At 37.2% G+C, this 20,586-nt stretch overlaps 1 protein-coding gene across 1 annotated transcript; it reads right to left on the bottom strand.

Annotated features, from left to right (window-relative positions):
• Positions 1 to 9,504: 9,504 nt before the first annotated feature.
• LOC143624127 (shaggy-related protein kinase epsilon-like) lies at positions 9,505 to 20,278 on the bottom strand. The gene is made up of 12 exons (XM_077094856.1): positions 20,216 to 20,278; positions 20,060 to 20,152; positions 19,677 to 19,736; positions 19,318 to 19,590; positions 18,403 to 18,474; positions 18,268 to 18,324; positions 18,028 to 18,168; positions 17,788 to 17,838; positions 17,585 to 17,680; positions 16,571 to 16,654; positions 9,699 to 9,801; positions 9,505 to 9,613 (listed from the first exon to the last, which is right to left on the bottom strand). The coding sequence occupies exons 1-12, from the start codon at positions 20,243 to 20,245 to the stop codon at positions 9,531 to 9,533; spliced, it is 1,143 nt and encodes a 380-aa protein (XP_076950971.1). The 5' UTR covers positions 20,246 to 20,278; the 3' UTR covers positions 9,505 to 9,530.
• Positions 20,279 to 20,586: the final 308 nt, after the last annotated feature.

The following is a 20,586-nucleotide window of genomic DNA, read 5'->3' on the forward strand; positions in this document are numbered from 1 at the left end:
AAATGTTTAAAATAAAGAAAAGATGTTTTGAACTAAAGGTTCATAAAAAAAAATCGAGGTAAAGATTTTACAAAATATACTAGAGGTCTTAAGCCGGATTGTATATCCGACTAACAAAAAGTTATACTTGTACTATAGGTACGAGATAACAAAGAAAAGGGAAAGACCCTCGGACAGTGTATTAAAGCTGATCCAAATCAAAAAAGGTTATACTTGTACTATAGGTGCGAGATAGCAACGGGAAAGACCCTCGGAAGGTGTATTGAAGCCGATCCATATCAAAAAGGTGAATACGCCCCAAACTTTACAAACTTGTTTTCAAACGAGTCCAATGTTAAATGAAAAGGTTTACATGAGACTACGTGTCTCTAAAAACATTTATAAACAAGAGTGTAAACCTAGCCCTCAGGCTATAGTATACGTTTGTCTGGATCCTTACATATGTGGTAAAATGCGGGGTGCACATCGCACCACACTTGGTTATAGTCACGCTCGCTTGCGGGGAGTAATGACCATATGTATACGTATAGTACCTAAGTAATGTCGAACGCTGCGGTGTTTGCTGGGGTGCTGTGTGTAGAGACTTGAGTTTATAATTGTGTTTGTTTTAAAGCTTGATTATTCCTAAGCCGCGATAGGCCGGACCTAAGTTATGTCTCGAGGGGTAATCAAGTAAAAGAAAATATTTTTCGCGTCAGCGTGTTCACCAGCATATCGCTGACGTCTTTTGTTTAACATTTCAGGAAATTAAAGTATCAAGAATTGGAGCCATTCATGAAGTGGATGTTCGCAAGGTAGATATGGCTCATTGTTTTATATTATTAAAATAACAAGATTAAACAAAGATTTATAAAACAAATATTTGGGGTATTTATTACCCGAGAAGCTTTTTCAAACAAAAGAAATTATATTGATAACAGTTTCAAAAGTATATAAATATTTTATAATAAATAATAAAAGTTTTCACTAAAATAAAACTCTGATATATTTACAAAACCGGTACCAACTGTTGATCATACGCCTAGGCCCTAAGTCGGGGTGTGACAAAATGTATACCATGAGTGCAACAAGTGTCTGTGCGCCCGTGGGGGATACCGATTTCTTCCCCGTGGAGGTAGGCAGTCACCAGGGTTCAACGTTGAGTCCGTTTCTTTTTGCAGCAGTCTTGGATGAGCTATCAAAGTCGATTCTGGAGACACTCTCGTGGTGCATGATGTTCGCAGACGATATTGTGTTAGTTGCTGAGAGTAAACAAGATCTAAATGTGAGGCTAGAGAAGCGGCGAACAACCTTAGAGACAAATGGTTTAAGGATTAGTCGCTCTAAAACGGAGTACCTCCACTGTGATTTTAGTGGGGTAAATAACAATGAGGACGTTCAGATCACCATTGAAGGGCAAGTGGTACGCAGGTAACGAAGTTCAAGTATATAGGATAATTTGTTCAGAGCGATGGGGGATTAGACAGTGATGTGGCCCATTGAGTTCAGGTAGGATGGTGTAGATGGAGAGTGGCCATAGGTATATTGTGCGACAAGAGATTACCAACTAAACTAAAGGGAAAATTTTATAGGGTCACAGTTAGACCTGCAATGTTATATGGAACAGATTGTTGGGCCGTCAAGAAGGCACAAGAGTGGATAATGGAGGTAGCAGAGATGAGGATGTTACGTTGGATGTGTGGGCACACAAGGTTAGACCGGATAAGAAACAGTTTTTTCTGGAGAGATTAGGGGTAACTAACATATCCAACAAGATAAGAGAGTGTAGATTAAGATGGTTTGGACACGTGAAGAGAATACAAATGACGAATCATGTTAGATCTGTAAAAAACATTACTATAGAGGGGAGGGGGGTAGAGGTCGACCTAAATTGACTTGGGATGAGAGGATTAGACATGATTTGCTAGATCTAAGCCTCTCAGAGGACATGGTTGAGGATAAGAATTCTTAGAGACTTAGAATTAAGGCTAATGATTTTTAAGGAGAAAGAAATACCTTAAGGGTTTCTCTTTACCTTATTTTCTTTTTATATATTTCTATATTGTTATCTATACATGTGTTAGTATTATTATTTTTACTACGTGCTATTATCAATTATATTACTGTTGAACTTTGACACCCTCTTATATTTCTCTCATACATATGTTACTTTGAGCTGAGGGTTTCTATGGAAGCCACGTCTCTATCCCATTGGATAAAGGTACGGTGTGCCTACATCCTACTCTCCCTAGACTCTACTTATAACTTTGTTATCGGTGGAATTCCACTGGGTATGATTGATTGATTGTTAATTGTTTGGTTTGGTTTTAAACTATTCAATTATATTTTTTTTAAAGGGGGCTTAAATTATCCAAATCTAATGTTTATATTTGTTAATTAGTTTAAAATAGAAATTTTTCTAGTAAAATTATAAATTTTAAAATTTCAAATTAATTTTGATGGTGACCGGTGTCAAAATTTAATAGGCGTTAGATGTCAAATTTCATGTAGTTGGTTATGAGTAGATTGCATATACTCTATTAAGTAAACTTAATTATTAGGTGCAAACGCATCCCGTCCCAACCTACTTTGTCCACCAAAGTGGCATCTGGCGGTGGAAGAGAGTAAGCCAAATTGCGAGTTTTCTTTGGTTTGAAAGAGGAAGCGGGAGATGAGGATATGGGTGTAGCTAAGAAAGCGGTGTTGCTGTAATGGTTGTAAAAATCCTGACTAGGCGTCGAGTACTCGCTACAAGGTATGATTGCTGTAATGGTTGTAAAAATCCTGACTAGGCGTCGAGTACTCACTACAAGGTATGATGCCAATGCGACCTTCTTTAACTCCGCCTAATTATTCGAAATCAATCAAAAGTGGTCAACCTCCACCACAATTGGATCTAGTCGGTTAACTCAAGCCAATTTTGAATTTAACAAATTAAACATAATTCATATTTCTATAATATTAAAAAATGACTATCATTTTTTTAATTAATGAAATTTTAGATCCTTTATTATTTAGAGATGTACATTTATTGATTTATATTGATATTCACGTATTTTGTTCTAAATATTATTATATTTTTAATATTTGATATATATATATATATATAGGGTAAAGTTAAAATACAAAATACAACAAAAATGAGAATGGTGAGAAGAAATCCAGTCCATTGATCTTATATTTGAATGACTGAGATTAATTTAATAAATAAAAATCGATGAAAATGGCATTAATGTAATAACTCATATTTGTTGACTTTCTCTCTCCACATGCAAGACACATGCCAATTCCCCCCATCATTTTAAAATGTCCATAACTTTTTCATACGATATTATTTTTTTTTAAAAAAATTCACCATAATAATAAGCGTTTTTTTATCTTTAATATGAGTATCATATTGTTATATAAAAATAAAAAAAAATTAAAGGGTTTTTTAATTGTGTTTTTTTGTTGTTCATTGTGTCATTATGTAATATGTTGTTTCCATTGTGTTTTACATTTCAAGTCATTGTGTTATATATATTCACCATTGTGTGTTACGTTTTAGGCCATTGTGTTATACGTATTCGCCATTGTGTCTTACGTTTTAGGTCATCGTGTTATACGTATTCGCCATTGTGTCTTACGTTTTAGGTCATTGTTTTATACGTATTCACCATTGTGTTTTACGTTTCAAGTTATTGTGTAACATGTATTAATGACGAAAAAAGACACAATGGTGTGCGAAAAGACACAATAGTGAAAAAAGACACAATGGTGTGCGAAAATACTCAATGACGAAAAAAGACACAATGATAAACGAAAAGACACAATGGTGTGCGAAAAGACACGATGAAGAAAAAAGACATAATGACGAAAAAAGATACAATGATAAGCGAAAAGACACAATGAAAAAAAATACACAATGACGAAAAAAGACACAATACACAATGACGAAAAAAGACATAATGATAAGCGAAAAAACACAATGTTGTGCGAAAAGACACAATGACGAAAAAAGACACAATTATAAGCGAAAAGACACAATGGTGTGTGAAAAGACACAATGACGAAAAAAGACACAATGATAAGCGAAAAGACACAATGATGTGCGAAATGACACAATGACGAAAAAAGACACAATGATAAGCGAAAAAACACAATGGTGTGCGTAAAAAGACAAAATTATAAGCGAAAAGACACAATGGAGTGCGAAAAGACACAACGACGAAAAAAGACACAATGATAAGCGAAAAGACACAATGGTGTGTGAAAAGACACAATGACGAAAAAAGACACAATGGTGTGCGAAAAGACACAATGACGAAAAAAGACACAATGATAAGCGAAAAAAACACAATGGTGTGAGAAAAGACATAATGACGTGATTTTTGTTTTAAATTTTATATAACAAAAATCATACTCATATTAAAGATAAAAAAACGCTTATTATTATGATGAACTTTTTTTTTATAAAAAAATATCATACGAAAAAGTTATAAACGTTCTAAAATGATGGGGGTATTAACATGTGTGGGGAGAGAAAATGTGTACAATTACCTTTATATCCTTTTTCCTTTGGTCCTCACTTGGCTTCTCACACTTCTCAATTTTATTACCCTTTGTAGAATAACTTCACCATATATATATATATATATATATGAGGAATGTGAATATGGAGCTGTTAAGCATCCAACCTTACATGCGAAACCATAAAAAATACGTAGTTTTGATTCAAACTTCCTAAAAAACACTTATTTGATTCCATTCTTATATTCGTTTCCTCTCCAAAAAAATTAGCAAATTCAAATTAAATCCCTAATTCTTAATTCATCACGGTCAATTCCTATTATTTCAGATTGCAAGCAAATCATCTTCTCACTCTTCCATCACAAATTCTCATGTTGAAAAAGCTCTAGAACCTTATTCACTTAAACCCGATACTGCTATTCTAATGTCTTCTCCTTTATAGTTCTTTTAAGACAAATCCAACACTTCAACTGTTGAAGTAAAAATAAGTTGTCTGAAATAGTCAAAAAGGAGATTGTGCTCATAGCGAAAGGTTCGGAACTTGTGACCTGGGAGATTTTTTTGTTTCAAAACTTGTTTTCTCAAAGAGTAATTTTAATGAATTAGTCTTGTACTTGAGCAAGAAATTGATGCAACAGTACATTGGAATTAGGGATTTAATGTGAATTTGCTAATTTTCAGGAAGTTTGAATCAAAACTACGTAGTTTTGATGGTTTCACGTGTAAGGTTAGATGCTTAACAACCCCATATTCACTTTCCCCTATATAAGTTCCCAAATATCAGTTTGTTTATAATTTACTACGCCCTAGCACTCCTCGCATAGACAGAGTACTCGCAACTACAGGTGCACAAATCGGGTTCAACTGGAAAACCCAAACCGGTTCGAAACCGGTTTTTTCACACCGGGTTGTAAAATGGCACCGGTTCCAATCAAGAATCGGTTCGGTTCCCGACCCGAACCGATGCCCAGATATGCTAACTTTTAAGAACCGGGTAGGGTATGAACCGGAACCGGTTTTTACGTAAAAACCGGTTCCACCGGTTTTTTTTTGAAATTTAAATATCATAGCCGTTAGGAACCGGTTCCAACGGCTATATAGCCGTTTTTGACCGTTGGAACCGGTTTTTTAACTATAAATAGGTTATTTTTTTACTCTAAATAGCAAGGTTTGTTTGTGTACTTGTTAAACCACTTCCAAAACTATAAAACACACTCCAAACCACAATTAACCTTAAACCGACAACAAATGGCAACTAATGATGACGTTGTTATGGTGATCGAAACAACAAGATGCCCCGATGTTTGGGTTCATTATGATTTGTGTCTCATGACCGACTCACATGAGTTGGCACGTTGCAAATATTGCTCGAAGTTTCTTAAAGCAGGGTCCAACTCGACATTACGAAAACATACGAATAAGTATTGTCGAGAGAAAAGAAGTTTGGAAGCTAAAAAAACGGAAGTGGGAGAGTCGTCCGGCTCTACAACCCAAAAATAAGTATTCCCGGATTAAAACGACGGACTTTGTTTTTTATGTTTTAGTTGTTATGTTTAGTATCGTTTATGTTTTAATAATGTTTGTAATAGTTATTTTTTAAATAGATAAAATGTTCGTCGTTATTAAAAAAGTAACAAAAATTTATCATGAGTAACAAAAGTAATTATAATAAAACAAATCAAAACTAAATATTAGTTGAACAAGTTACAAATAATTTTACCAAACAAATAATTACAACTCTTCTTCGTCTTCATTCTCGTCTTCACCCTCGTCTTCGTTATCGGAAGAAACCCCGTCCTCCGCCTCCTCATCATGAATATGACGCTCTATTGGTATTTCGTCTTCAAAGTTCGCCTTGTGTTGTACACGATCCACCGCATCCAAATGGTCCTTTAGGCAAATGCAAACCTCTAGAGACTCGGGAGTTAGTTTTGTTCTTCGCATAGATAACACCCTCCCACTAAGAGAAAAAACCGATTCGGAAGCAACCGTTGAGGCTTGTACGGCAAGCAAATCACGAGCCATGGCGGATAGATGGGAAATTCGTTTTGTTTACCTTTCCACCAAGCCAACAAATCAATATTGCGAATTTCGTCGACCGTTGCGCCCTCAACATAGTTTGTTCCACTATATCGACCAAGTTCGCTACTTGGTGTGTTTCCTCTTTGCCTCTTAGATGCCGATTCACGAATCCCATTCATCAAGTTTATAAGTGGGTCATTGCACAGCCTACTAGTTGTTGTTTTTTTCACAAAAGACGATCTCGTGCTTGGACCATACATTTGAAAATAATGGTCATAAAGCTCTTGAAGGTTTTTGTTGAACTTGTCCTTCGCTTCCGTCGACAACTTCGGGTCAATCTCGTGCATACCTAAGTTGTCGAATATTTCCTCAATCGTTGTTTCAACCCCATTAACATTCCAATAGGGGTTTAATGCGGCGGCACAAGTAAAGACCGGCGGTATGTTTTCAAAATGTTTTATGAACTTTTCTTTCATCACCGCAACAATATTTTCGAAGAGTTTGTTCTTCTCCGCAAAGCTTTTAAAAACACAAGACATATAGTACAATTCTTGCAAAACCCAACAACTAGTAGGGTAATAGACTCCCGATAATTTTGTTGTTGACTTTTTGAACACGTCAAGATACTCCAACAAATAACCGACTTGGACCCAAACACTTTCCGGAAACATATCGGCCTCGCGTTCTTCAACAAGATTGTTATGAAAAGCTTGTAAAGTTTGGCGTTGGGCAAAAGCACACTTTAACATATGACAAGTTGAGTTCCAACGGGTTGGAACGTCCCAATTCGGCCCCAAATACTTTCTTTCAACCGACTTGCAATAGTTCTTATATTCAAGATGTCTTCTTTTACCACTTTTGAAGACATCTTGTAACATAAGCCTAAAGTATTTTAAATCATCACAAATGTTTTCATTGTCAAGACCTATTTGAACAACAAAGTTGATGATATGTGCAACACATCGGACATGAAAAAAATCCCCGAAACAAGGTGGTGAATATTTAATGATAAATTTTTCAGCCGCCTTAGTATTGTTTGAAGCGTTGTCAAACGAAATCGAAAATATTTTATTTCTCAAGTTGTAAGTCGTTATAACTTCATCAAGTAATTCAAACAATTTTTCGGCGGTATGTGGGAACGGGAAGTTTTCAAAAGCGATGGTGCGTTTAATCAATTGCCATGTCACCGGATCAACCCAATGAGCGGTGACACATATGTATGATTCGGGCAACCCGTGTGGTGCCGACCAAACATCGGTAGTTAAACTAACCATGGCTTCTAAAGAATGAAAAGACTCGATTAACTCTTTTTTAGCACACTCCCACAACCTGATACAATGACGTCTTAAGGTAGTACGACTTACATGTGTGTATCTCGGTTGTAGAGTTTCGCGAATCAACGACGTCAACTCCGGGTCATCAAAGTGGTTAAACGGCAAACCTCGTTGAATAACGAACTTTGCCATTCTATCTTGAACTTGAGTCGTGTTGTAACGAAATAGTGTACCATCTTTACCCAAGTCAATTTGATCGGTCGCGCCAATCCCTTTCAACGCCTTGCAATATGGCTTCTCGATGTGCTTTCTCAAAGTAGAGTTGGAATCGTGCTTTAATATTGAACCACATAGTTTGCAACGAGCCTTTTGATAACCTTCGTCATCCACAATCAAATCCCAATTCTTCCATATGTCTTGGTTGCGGTTATGGTTGACTACCGTAACAACCTTTGGGTCCTCCGTAACAGGAACGGGGGCAACAAAAACACTCTTCTTAGCCTTCTTGTTAGTTTTTTTGATGGGTGCCATAATAATATTTAGTTGGATGGTCGGGTAACGGAACGGGTTTGCTAAAGGAGTAGTATTTTAGTTTGTTTTTGAGTTTGGTGGTGAAATTAGTGGTGGAAAACAAGTTATATATAAGTTTGGGCATCAAAAACCGGTTCCAACGGCTATATTACCGTTGGAACCGGTTCCAACGGATCTATTGTCTCTCGAAAACCGGTTCCAACGGCTACTTTGACTTTTGTTTGACTCTTCAAAAAAAACCTGCCGGAACCGGTTTTTCCGGGTACGAGCCGAACCGGTTACAATTAAGAACCGGGTAGGAACCGGGTTGGAACTGATACTAACATACAAATATGAGAACCGGGTACGATTTTCGGGTACAAAAATACCCAAACCGGGTATTGTACCAACCGGGTTGGAACTGGAACCGGTTCCGGTTCGGTTCCACCAGTTAGGTTCCGAAACCGGTTTTTTTGTGCACGTCTACTCGCAACTCCCCAGACGGCCACCCTGGGAGTGCCAAGCAACTTTTGCAACCATTGTTGTTAGTTGCCTTTCCTAATGGTCTTTGTCCCGTGTTAAGTGTTGAATTTCATAATCCAACACGATTACTACATGCAAGGTGATAAATTCAGGTGAAATCGGTCAGAGCAACCTTGAACTAGAATTATGAGAAATTGATGCCTGTAGATGTAAAAAGATGCAATTTCAGCCTGATAAGTCCAAAGTTGCAGCTTGTATTGTTTTTATGCGTGGAAAAGGTAAAGGAAAATGCAACCCAATCACTACTTGTTTTTGTAAATTGAATCCATTTTCATGATTTTATTTCTTAGAGAATGAAAACTTAAATAACTCCTGATCAATTTCGATGACACATACCGAATAAAACAACTTTTAATCGAAACCACCAGACCCGCCTGACCCAACCTACCAATCCGCCCTCATCACAAAACGTACACCGAGTAATCTTGTATTATAAGCTGTTCCATTCTTAAAATAAAACCAACGACCACAACCGCTTCTTGTCACATATATTAAGACAACAATACCACATAAAGCCTACAAGCACCACCACATAATGCCGGTGCAAACCGCCTGTAGAAACCAACCCAACAAGTCTTTAAGTTTAAACAATCAGCAACAGTCAAACCAGTTAAGTTTCTAAATAAAGACCCAGATATTTCAAATCTAAACATGTCACAACAATTGAGACATCAACAACAGTGTTACAACAACCTAAAGGCCGAGGGTCGGGCATTGCTTCCGACCATGCTCAGGTATCAACTTAGCCGGTAGTTCCGCAGACACGCCTTTCAACTCTACACATTTAAAGTTATTAAAATCACATGTGCATATTAATATTGATAACTTAAAATAATGTTAGAAAAAGAGTTGACTTTTGACCTTGGGATTTGAAGTTGACGAGGGGCGGAAGCGGGCGGCCGTTTGGAAGACGGGTGTTTGGATCACGAAGCTCGTCAAAGAAGGGATGAATGCAAGCTTCCAACTGTTTAAAAAACAATCAATATCAATCAATCAATCATGCCCAGTAAAATCCCACCGACAGCAAAGCTATAAGTAGGGTCTGGGGAGGGTGGGATGTAGGCACACCGTACCTCTATCCAAAGGAATAAAGAGGTGGCTTCCAGAGAGACCCTCGGCTCTAGGTACATGTGTATGAAGCAAAATAAAGGAAATCAAAGTTTAACAGTTATATAAAAACTACTACTAATTATAATAATATTAATAATAAGATCACAGTTTAACAGCTATATAAAAGCTAATAATAATTATAAAAATAATAATAATATATGTAAGGGAAATACCATTATGGTATGTGACCTAAATAAGTTAAGTCTAAGCCCTAAGGTATTCAATTCTCTCTAAAAATCCTTAACTTTAATTCTACTTCTCCACGAATTCCTATCCTCAACCATGTCCTCGGAGAGGTTTAGGTCTATCAAATCCTGCCTAATCCTCTCATCCCAAGTCAATTTCGGTCGTCCTCTACCCCTCCTCCCCTCTATAGTAATGTTTTCTACGGATCTAACAGGATTCGTCGTCTGTCTTCTCTTTACATGTCCAAACCATCTGTGACAATCGTCAATTTCAGGTTAACTCCGTTAACGCAACTCCGTCAATTCAAACTTTAGATTTATTGAATCTATAACGCAAACTTCATTACATTTAAACTAGGGTTTAAATGACGCTTAACACTTACTACATGTGTAGTAGTCTTTCGGGATTTGCACCGAAACGCAAACGATTGATGAATAAATGAAACACACTAAAACACTAATGATGTGATAATTATTTGTTAGGATTATGTGTTATGTGATAATATTATTGTCATGTTAATTTAATGTGCAAGTTATGATAGAATGTTCTAGAAAAAGGAAATACTTAATGTTAACTTAAGGTGCAAGTTATGATAGAATGTTCTAGAAAAAGTAATACTTAGGAGTTGAGGGGCCAAGGTGTAACATATTAGTCTATAAATACATGATAAACCTAAACCCTAACTCCCATCCCTTTTCCCTAACCCCAAATCGGCCAGCCATCCCCTCTCCCCTCTCCTTGTGATCGATCAATACACACACACACACACTCAAGATCTTTCAAGTTTGATTGAAGATTAAGGTGCTAGGAAGGTATAAACAACTATTCTATGCATCCTCTATGTTTAATTGTTAGTTTTATTAGGTGTAATTGATATGCATGGATATTGTTTATGGAGTCTAGAGTGTTATGTGAATGCATGATAGTTCATAGATTGTTAAATTGTTGAGTTTGGATGCAAACAGTTTCTGGACAGATTGTGTTGTTGATGTTTGAATGACTGTAACGGGATGTTAAAGTGGAATTTGATTGAGATAATTGATATTACAGTAAACTAGCTTGAGTCTAGTTTCTAAAGAATATAAATTTGTAATTTTTGGACGTGTGAAAGTTAACTTTTATGATTTTACAAAAACGTGGTGCAAAGCTGAATTGTTAGACCTGCTGTTAGGTTGTTTTGTAAATGTTATATCTCATAATCTACGAGGCCAATTGGGTTGGTTCCACTTCTGGAAGTTGACTTATTGAGTTAGGAACCTAACCCAAGTGGTCTTGAATTTATTGGATTTTTCGTTTAACGGGAATTGCAAATAACATTTTGTTGCGCATGAATCTGACTGATATGAGTTTGCTGTAGTGTTTTGATCATTATGAGAATATGTTCTGGAAACCTAAGACATGTATGCTTCAGTGATGATTTTTGGTGAATTAATTGAGATGTTATGATCGGTGAAATAGTACAATCTTTCAAGTAGAAATTCTGTCTCGATGAAATTAGCTGCTGATTGTTGTGAAATTGCATGAAATATGATAGTTGTTAATTGATTGTCATAAATTGACCAAGATGCCCTTGTGGGGAGTAATTGCTAATTAATTGTCGTATTTTGACTAAATTGCCCTTACGGGGAGTATTTGCTAGTGATGTACATTGTTTATACATGACACGAAAGTAATTGCTCACACACGTATTGTATCACAAGTGTACTTGTTTAAGTCACACACGATCCACAAAACGAAACACGACACATGTTATGTGCATAGGTATTATGTGCCGAGTCTAGAGACTCGTTAAACGTTCCGACACTTAGAAAATCTCTTTGTTAATTTAGAACGCTAGAGGGAGTTCTACGACGCGCATCACTTGGTGATCTAATTTGGGAAATTCTTCGCAAACAGTGAGTTTCACTTACCCCGCTCTTTGAACTGTTTTCAAACGCTTTTCACTTGGGGGAGATAACATACTCCGATAAACGCATTTTTGAGATAAACGCATTTTTGAGATTTTGTTAATAAATTATATATCACTTGTAAAGGCTAAGCGGCAAACGTAACACTTGAAGTCCCACACATCGAACCGGTTAATATTGGATAATAGCGAGTCACTGTTGAGTAGTACTACTGGGTTTGACAAACCCCACCCGACGCTAAGCTCAACTGGAGGTTGAGTGGGTGTAATTTTGGCTAACACTTACCATGGTCTGGATTGACCTGGTGACGGGCACTTGATAAACAGTCAGCTTCGGTTTCGAACCACTTAGTAATACTTGTTGTATAGATTAGCTACCTATCGATATATAATTTGACATAACACTATCTGGTAATGCAAAACGCTTAAACGCCGTAACGTGGTTACGCAAAACGCTTAAACGCCGTAACGTGGTTACGCAAAACGCTTAAACGCCGTAACGTGGTTACGCAAGACACTTAACGTAAAACGCTAAACGCAAACGCTAAACGATTTATTTTTATATAACTTGTGAACTCACCAACCTCGTGTTGACCCTTTTAGTATGTTATTCTCAGGTAGCCGAGGCGGGCGCGCGGTCTAGGAACATGCATTGTTTGAATCATCTTTATTTATATGGTTTACGCTTCCGCACTTATTTGCATTTAAACTTTTTTATGGTTTGATTATAACTAATGATTCCGATCCTGTTAGTTCACACCCTCTGACGGTAAAACTCCGTTAGTGGATTTTGAGGGTGTGACACCATCTCAATCTCCACTCTCTTATCTTGTCTGCTATGTTCGCCACCCCTAATCTCTCGCGAAACACAACGTTTCTTATTCGGTCTAGCCTTGTGTGCCCACACATCCAACGTAGCATTCTCATTTCTGCTACCTCCATCTTCCGCACTTGTGCCTTCTTGATGGCCCAACAATCTGTTCCATATAGCATTGCAGGTCTAACTGCCACCCTATAGAATTTTCCCTTTAGTTTAGTCGGGAAACTCTTGTCGCACAATATACCTGTGGCTGCTTTCCATCTACACCATCCTACCTGAACTCGGTGGGTCACATCACTGTCTAATTCCCCATCGCTCTATACAAATGATCCTAAATACTTGAACTTCGTTACCTGCGGGACCACCTGCCCTTCAATTGTGATCTGTGCATCTTCATTGTCGTTTATCCCACCAAAATCACAGTGGAGGTACTCCGTCTTAGATCGGCTAATCTTTAAACCTTTTGTCTCTAAGGCTGTTCGCCACTCCTCAAGCCTCATGTTTAGATCTTGTTTTTTCTCAGCAAGTAACACAATATCGTCTGCGAACATCATGCACCACAGGAGAGTCCCCTGAATCGACTTTGACAACTCATCCAAGACTACTGCAAAAAGAAACGGGCTCAACGCTGACCCCTGGTAAAGACCTACCTCTACAGGAAAGAAATCAGTATCCCCCACTGGCGCACGGACACTTGTTTCACTCCTGGTATACATATCCATAATTATCTCTATGTATTTCCTGGGCAATCTTCTACCCTCCAAGCACTCCCAAAGCACCTGTCGTGGCACACTGTCGTAGGCCTTTTCTAGGTCAATAAACACCATATGTAGATCACGCTTCTTCTCCCTATACTTTTCCATTAATCTTCTTATAAGGTGTATTGCCTCTGTGGTGGAACGCCCCGGCATGAAGCCAAATTGGTTGACCGTAACCTGAGTTTCTCGTCTAAGTCTACCCTCAATCACTCTTTCCCATAGCTTCATAGTATGACTTAGTAGTTTGATTCCTCGGTAGTTACCACAACATTGGGCGTCTCCTTTGTTCTTATAGATAGGAACTACAACGCTGCTCCTCCACTGGTCTGGCATCTTACCTGATTTGAGAATACTATTGAACAGAGTAGTTAACCACATGACTCCTTCCTCCCCTAGACACTTCCACACCTCGATGGGTATGTTGTCTGGGCCAACCACCTTAGACCTTCCCATCCTCCTAAGTGCATCCTTCACCTCTTCTCGTGTGATCCGTCGGCAGTAGCAGTTATTCGATTGTTGTCGTTGAAAGTTTGTGTTGTCATGTTCTTCTTGGTAAGCTCTCCCATTGTTAAAAAGATAGTGGAAGTAGGTTTGCCATCTTAGCTTGATGTCCTGCTCCTTGACCAGTACATGCCCATCTGTATCCTTTATGAACTTCACCGGTCCTAGATCTTGCCTTCTACGCTCCCTGGCTTTGGCAATCTTAAACATAGCATGTTCCCCCTCTTTTGTTTCTAGACTTTCATACATCCGTTTAAAGGCCGCCTTCTTTGCTTCCGCCACTGCCTTCTTCGCCTCTATCTTGGCCGTTTTGTAGTTGTCCCTCAATTCCACTCGCTCCACCTCATTCGTGCACCTCATTAGCTCCCTAAAACATCCTTGTTTGTCCCTTATCTTGTCTTGCACTGCGTCATTCCACCACCAAGACTCCTTATGCCCACTTGTCTTTCCTGTTGTGACCCCGAGAGTCTCCTTTGCTACTTGGATGATCTTTGTCTCCATAGCTTCCCATATATGAGTTGAGTCCCCATTTAGTCGAGCCCGCGTATGCAGTATGAGTTTATCCTTAAACAGTAGGAAATTTTCGTCCTTCAAATATCCCCATCGAATTCTCGGTGTACATTTCTTCTCTCGAACAGTCAGCTTATTTCTGAAGGCTATATCTGTCACTAGTAGTCGATGTTGAGTCAATTTGCGTGTCGCGTCCGCCACTGCTAAAAGTGATTAAATGAGAATCTTGTTTCCTAAAATAAGAATTTATAATACCTAGGTCATGTGCCACCGCAAACTCTAGAAGATCTGTTCCGGTCTCATTCCTATCACCAAAACCGAAACCCCCATGTACGGCTTGAAAACCATCGTTAGCCTTACCAATGTGTCCATTAAAATCACCTCCTATGCAAATCCTCTCCCCCTTAGGTATGCCCCCTACCACTGCATCTAGGCAATCCCAAAATTCTCTCTTTTCCTGATCCCCTAGGCCTACATGAGGCACGTAGGCGGAGACTACTGCCACTACTTCCTCTCCTAATACTAATTTCAACACCATAATCCTGTCATTATGTCTTATCACCTCCACCACACTAGTGTGTATTTCCTTAGCCACTAGAAACCCCACTCCATTCCTAGCTCCATCAGACCCCGAGTACCACAACTTATACCCATTACACTCAGCCCCTCTATGTCCTTTCCACTTAGTCTCCTGGAGGCATGCTATCTGAACCCTACGTCTTTTAAGCACATCTACCAATTCTAGCAACTTACCATTTAATGTTCCTACATTCCAAGAAGCCAAACGCAATATACGCTCCCTATCTTTACTCTTTCCTACACCCCTCGTTTCAGGACATGGTCTCAAGTAATAGTCATGGTTCCTACGCTCTATGGTTGCAACTAATCACACAAACACAAGCAATAGAACACCAAATCAATAATAATAATAGTAACAAAAACTAATAATAATAATAATAGTGTGTAGCAATAACAATAATAGTCAAGAGATCTTAAAATGAAAATAAACTCCAAAGATCCGGATCACGTATGTTCTAATGATAATAATAATAATAATACTAATAATAATAATAATAATAATAATAGTGAGAAAGGAACGAGTATACCGTGAAGATGATGAAGGCAGATACAGCTCAACGGCAGCCAGGTTACAAGAAACCCTAGGTGAAATGAATAATATAATAATAATAATAATATGAATAGGTTCAGATCGGTGATTGAAGAACGGAATCAAGAACTAGAAATAAAGGTACGAGAGACAGGTCTGGTCGGTTGACTTTATTTCTGGTCAAACCCGACACTGGTGGAGAATGGAAAATATCACCAAATCAAAAGTCTAATAGCAATACACTGGTTGGAATATTACACCAGCGAAACAACGGGTCAAAAAGGTGACTGGAAACAGGTGCAGCTAGTGGCCGGAGACGGATTCCGGCAGGGGCTGGAGGTGGAAGACGGCGAAGACGACGACAAGGACAGGATAGCTAGGTATCTCCGTGACTGGAGCAGGATGGCTATCACAACGGTTCCGGGGTGAGTCTTCACTTGCCGGAAAAAGGAGCAGATCTGGATATCTCCGTCGGCGCGTGACGGCGGTTCGGCGGCAAGTGGCGGCGCGTCCGACGTCAGTTGGGCCCGAAATTTTCAGGGTATATAGATTGAAGGATTCCGAGAAAGATGGCGTGGGTGGTGAGATGCAACGGTGAGCCGAAAAAGGATTTTGTGACTCGGCAGCTGGTTATATGGGTTGGTTAGGGGAAAAAGGATAAAATGAGCATTGGATGTTTGAGCTTATTATTATTAAAATATCCAACTGTTTAAAAAACATGAATGAAAAACTAAAAATCACGAATAAAAAACCAGAAAACATGTTTGATATTAAACTTTAAATAAATTACTCTGGTTTTTAGTTATGGAAGATGGAAATGAAGGATGTACTTACATCGGTGCACCTAAGGTTAGGAGAATATTGTAAGAGTCTTGAAACGAGATCTACAGCTTCCGGAGGCATCCGTTTGTGGAAAATCTATGTGGAGAAAATATGTTTGGAAGGTTAAAAGGTCGTTGTAAATGAACCGAATTAACAGAAACGGGATTAGTTGTGTTCGTTTATTTATGTTTAAGCTTATCCGAATAAGTGTGCGGACACGAACACATAAGCAAAAGCATTTCATGTTTTTGTTCTTTAATCTAAGTTAAACCAAACAAGCGTTTCTTGTTTGTGTTCGCTTGTTAAGCAAATATGTTTGCATGTGTAACTCATAAACTTTTTGAGAAGTAATAAGGTGTTTGGGATTGCTTATATTGTGAGAGAAAAAGTTCCATATATTACACTTTTGTAACTTATTAACTTAGTGAAAAGTTATAAGGAAGTAAAATAAGGAATCCCAAACACCCCCTTAATCTCATCAAATATTTGATATGAAAATCTTATAAAATTTAGTATCCGGTTTTTTATAAAAAAAAGATATTATTTATAATTAAGAAACAACTTTATAGTAAAAAAATAAGCAGGTAATGGGTCTCACAAACCCAAATAACTTTAAACTGATTATAACATCTCATTTATTTGTAAAACCATTTCAACATCAAATTCTAAGTATATTATTAATTTCCTTACAAAATATGAATGAAATGAATAATTAAAAACAACCCCGTAATACGGGGGATAAAAACTAGTATACATACATGCATATATATATATAAGGGTGTGTGTGTAGTATTTGTACATAAACCGAACATATGAAAGTGAACGAATGAAAGGCTTGTTCGTGGTCGTTTGTTTTAACTAAGTGAACGTAAACTTTTGTTCATGTTCATTCATTTAATAAATAAACACACATCAACCAAGTCCCCGCTGGATGTTCGGTTTATTTACAGCCATTTAAATTTATTTTACAATATAAAATATCATCATTACAATATAGCAGAATAAATGAAAATCAGGGGTGATTACTTTGTGCCAGGGGTGTGCTTTGATTTGTGGGAATTTAAACTCGGTGTAGTTTGGATTCATACACTTAATTTCTTCACGATTCGGGGTACCCAGGACCTAAAATTATAATATAACATATAAACAACATTCATAACCTTTTTGAAAACCAATAGGAAGGTTAACTATGTCGAGTATTTTGTAAATTAACAAGTCAATGAACTTGCCTTGATGATTTCTACAAGTTGGTCAACTCCACTCTCACCTGGGAAAATAGGCTAAGAATGCAAAATGGTGCAAAGAAAATTTATAAAGATGAAACGTCACAAAATATAGCACGTAATAGTGTGACATAAAGTAGCATTTGGTAAATGAAAAACTAAAATGTAAATCACTTTTATTTTCAGCAACAATACTCTTCAAATAAATTTCAGTTTCAGACCCTAAGAGATGGTGTTGAAAAGAACCTGCCCAAGAAGAAATTCTGCAAGAACACAACCAACCGACCATATATCAATTGCGGTTGTGTATTCGGTTGCACCAAATATGAGTTCGGGTGCACGATAATATCTAGAACATATGTAGGATATGTTGGGTTCCCCTTTGACCTGTTTACACATAGAAAACATTGTTTTATAATTAATGAAGGCAAAGCTAGAAGATAAAAGAAATATACGAAATCTAATTATGATTTAAATATTAATTACCAGAACTTTTGCACTTCCAAAGTCACAAAATTTGAGCTGGTGAGTATGTGGATTGACCTGAAAACATGAAACCTTAGTTTAGGGATTTGACCACACGGTAGAAAAAATAAAATAATAAAAATTTAAAAGTCGTACCAGAAGATTTTGTGGCTTAATGTCTCTGTGGCAAACACCAATCGCATGAATGTATGAAAGAGCTCTAAATATCTGAAACAATCAAAGATTATATATAATACTAGTTTGAACAAGTAGATTATATAATAGATTATATAAATGAATACAAAAGAAACCGATCAAACGATTCTCAAAATGATTTTTTAACGCATTATATATTTAAATCTCCTATATCAGTTTATTAAGCAAATTATACTATTCTTGAAATTGTTTAAGTTTAGTACCGTACTTCACACGCTATCCGTGAAATCTAAAAAATTAGAAGAGAAGTGTTTCAAGTCAACCTGAATGATTAGGCTCGATCTCGGCTCGTTCAACTTAGGAAAACTCAAGCTTGGCTCATTTCGAGCTCTATTTCTAAAGCTCAAGCTTGGCTCGCTTATTATTTATTAATTAATTTATTACATTTGATATTGCTTTTTACGAATGTTTTAAATATAACTTTTATATATAACAAATGAATATAATTAAATTATTTTTATCACAATTTTATGCATAATAATAATTATTATATAAATATAAAAATATGTATTGAATATATCACACACATATATAATAGCGCTCGTTTAGGCTCACGAGCTAGCTTGAGCTCGATAAGTGTAACCCTTGTTTATCAAACAAGCTTTTTTTTAGGCTTGAGTTCGGGCCCTAGCTAGTTTAAGCTCAGCTCAATTCAAGCTCTTAACGAGCCGCTCGTGAGCTACTCGCCATCCATTTTGCCACATCTGTGATGAAAACTAATTACATAAACCAGTATGGCGGGTATGTAACAAAAAGATTTTGTGGGATGCACACATAAAAGAATACATTAGCAAAGTTCACAATGTAAGATAGAAATAATTCCAGAAACATACATAATACATGAAAATTACAAACCTGATACGTGTATAGTTTGACATATATCATAGGCATCCTCTGATTCGCCTTGCTGTAATGTCTTGTTACACGATAAGCAGTTTCTGGCACGTATTCAAGAACCAAATTGAGATAAAGTTCATCCTTATCTGTGGTTGAAAAGAAGCAGTGTTTAAGTGAAACAATGTTGGGATGATCAAGAAGCCGCATCGTTTGCAATTCACGGTTCTTGTATCGCTTGTCTTGCAACACTTTCTTAATCGCAACAGCTTCTCCAGTTTCTAAACACTTTGCCTGTACAAGTAAAGATAGTATTGTATTCATGGAGTGTGACTATGTAACACTGACTAGTCAAAGAAAACATACGACTAGTGTCTTACCTGAAATACAATTCCAAAAGAACCCTGGCCCACCACGCGCTCGGCCATGTAGCTTATTGTCTGAAGTACCGGTTACAGAAGATAAAGTTAAGATACATAAACCTTTTGGACTAGTAAAGGAACCGAACGTTCAATGAACCGTCCGTTGGGAAGTTTGTTTGTTTGTGTTTGTTTATATAATAAATGAACAAACATGAATAATAAAGATTCTTCTTATAGTTAAACGAGCGAACATTAACACATATCCTGTTCGTTTACTGAGTTTGCTCGTTTAAAATTACTTTTTAACGTTTAGAAGCCTAAAAGTTTCAAAGAAAAGCGGTGCAAAGCATATCTAGGCAAGATTCCATGTGTTGAAGAAAAGAGCAAAAATAGTAAAATACCTGCTTGGGCTGACCGTTTCTACCTCCAATTGTAGTAACAATGATGTGTCCGGTTTCAGTACCATTTCCATCGACCATTGCTGGCTCCATTTCCTAAAAACAAAAGAAAGAGTTATTAGTAAATGAAGAAAAGAGAATAGTATAAGAAACAAGCACCTTTTCCGCCTTGTCGTCTCTAATTTTCATGTCACTGATTTCCTTTGGCAGTCTGCCAATAACTGCTTCAGAGGCCATTTTGAGCCAATATTGTTTTGCTTATAGACCAGGAAGCATCTGCATAAAGAAAAAAAGTGCATCCTCATTGGTTCAAACACATACTACTAAACTTGTGTTACTGGTAAAGTATAAATTCCCCACATATTATTATTAATGGTATTCTTCAAGTATCACATGTATTTAAGCCCTTGACTGTATATAGCATAAATTCCTGATGATGATATGAGAAGCAGATCCGTAATAATTAGATAAAGTGGAAGCATGAATAACATAGATTTAGCGATTGTGTTAATTATATATAAATAACCTAA

The sequence above is a fragment of the Bidens hawaiensis genome, unplaced genomic scaffold, assembly GCF_021521415.1.
Source record: "Bidens hawaiensis isolate Kalapana, Puna unplaced genomic scaffold, B.hawaiensis_p1.1 tig00003654_1, whole genome shotgun sequence".
NCBI lineage: Eukaryota > Viridiplantae > Streptophyta > Magnoliopsida > Asterales > Asteraceae > Bidens > Bidens hawaiensis.